At 33.5% G+C, this 2,104-nt stretch overlaps 1 protein-coding gene across 2 annotated transcripts in view; it reads left to right on the top strand.

Annotated features, from left to right (window-relative positions):
- Nucleotides 1–2,104, top strand: part of LOC128877999 (probable glutamate receptor) — a 38,257-nt gene that overhangs the window by 11,853 nt on the left and 24,300 nt on the right. The window contains exons 1-2 of one of the 2 annotated variants that reach the window (XM_054125740.1): nt 31–44; nt 152–240. The exons of the other annotated variant lie outside the window; for it this stretch is intronic. Coding sequence (XP_053981715.1) covers nt 32–44; nt 152–240 — 102 coding nt within the window. The 5' untranslated portion in view covers nt 31. Of the gene's footprint in view, nt 1–30; nt 45–151; nt 241–2,104 lie in introns of those variants that run through there. 2 annotated transcript variants of the gene reach the window in all.

Consider the following 2,104-nt stretch of genomic DNA (forward strand, 5'->3'; position numbering starts at 1 on the left):
ATGAAAATCGAATGTATTTTCGAACGGCGTAATGGTTTTTCAATGTAAGTACTCTCCGTGGTTTCGCAAGCGTTAGCACGGAGATAATGCACCGCGACCGTGCGAATCTAAAAGCCGCGCTATCTCAGCACGGTCTCTCCTTGGTTTCCAGCAATTTCCAAGGAACACCGCGACGCAAAGGCGAGCCTCACGACGAAGATAGAAATATTAAACTCGAAGACCGTTGGGTCGTTTAACGAGGTAATATATTTCAACGATAATTTCTAAATTTTCTCCGATTCGAGAAAAAGTGTTTTGTGGCTGAATGGGGGCTTTCACGTGCAATGATTACTGTCGTCACTCGACCAGCGCCAGTAATGATTACGGTGACAAAGGAGCAGGTGCACTGGCGCAAGTAACCATTGCATTCGCTAACTTCGCTTAACCTCTCGAGAGACAAATTTTAAACTGATTTTTGTTCTGTTTTCGTCTGTAAATCGATTTAAACATACAAATGTGCTGTCTCACTTTGATATGGTATATTTTTAAATTCTATAAAGTAAATTATGATCGTACACATATGTGCCACATTTCTCACGAGGTTAAGAGTTGAATAATGACTTGATGTGACATTAAAAACGTAGGTATCTACTCATGTGGACATAATTATTAATACGAAATCTGTGTGTTTGTGATTTTCCTTTAACTCCTTTTTATTTTTGTCCAATCCAAAGGAAATTTTCTCTAATACCCACTCGATAACTATATTTGTCACGTTTGATCAAATATAGTTGTTTAAATCATAACATTAGCCATTATATTTGGTCAAATATGACAAACATGTAATTGTAATGTTGCAAACATAGGAAATAATGCTTATTCAGAGATTGCCAGATATTTGCTTTTGTTACTAAGAAATCGTGAACGATGCTCGGTTCAAGTAAACAATTTAATCAACGAAAAGTCATTAGTATGTGCCTTAGCCTTATCAATTTTCGCGAGGCACCGTTCAGGGAAATCTCTTTTCCTGTTATAATTTTCCAGGTTCACTCTTCGTACGCATTTAATCCGAAGTAATCGGGACTGCTATAGTTATGCAAATTATTCTCGTTACGTAAAGTGGCAGTAATATTTTCTTTGGCTCGAGAATCTTGCGAGTTTCACCGTTAGAGCAGAACGGAATGGCGATTACAAGATTTACAACGTACTAAGACGTTTCAAGTGAAAATCAGAAGAGTGACTAAACAAACGAATAAATAAACGAAGTGACAAATCTACGTTTTCAACTAAGAAATTTTTATCAAATGTTTCGATTGTTAAGTTAAGAGTGAATTGAAAGTTGTTAGTCGTTAAGCTAATAAAAATTTACGAATCGTTAATTGGTCTATTAATAACTGACTATTTTTGACAGTTCCATTAATATCGAAAAATTGTTATTGAAAACTGTTAACTGTTAAGTGAGTAATTGCAAATTGTTAAGATCACATTTGGCTCTACACAAATCGTCGATGTATAATCTATTATGTGTTGGCTTACATTCAAAACGTCTTTTATACTACAAATGTATCAATAAATGTTACTGTGATAATTACAATTTACGAATAGGTTTTTATTTTTTAATTCAGTTGCATTTATTGAACCTCGAATAACGTGAAATAGGTGGTAGAAATGTTTGTTTATCAATGAATTGATGACGATAAAATAATTATGATTGTTACGATTGGATAGAAAAAGTGTTATTTCTTTGTTGTTATTGGAAACACAGGTGCACACGTCCATGGATGATTTTAAAAATACTACATTTACGTAATTTAGTAAGATGGGATTTTTAAGGTTAATTTTAATACACCTTTCGATGCTATCATAGCATGTGAAGCCTTAAGTTTTTTACAAACAAAAAAGAAAACTGCCACGCTTTAAATATTAGAGATCGATACCGTTAAGAGCTAACGTGTGCACGTGTATTTGTAAAGAGTTTATTTGTTTCGTTTTTATTTAAATACGTTGTTTAGAATAATCTATGTAAACGAAATTTATTGGAAAATTGCCAAATCACACAGTTATGATTCTTAAATATATCACACGAATTCATTTTGTACCCAGAATTCACATGTCATATATTATT

Source organism: Hylaeus volcanicus, chromosome 6, assembly GCF_026283585.1.
Source record: "Hylaeus volcanicus isolate JK05 chromosome 6, UHH_iyHylVolc1.0_haploid, whole genome shotgun sequence".
Classification (NCBI taxonomy): domain Eukaryota; kingdom Metazoa; phylum Arthropoda; class Insecta; order Hymenoptera; family Colletidae; genus Hylaeus; species Hylaeus volcanicus.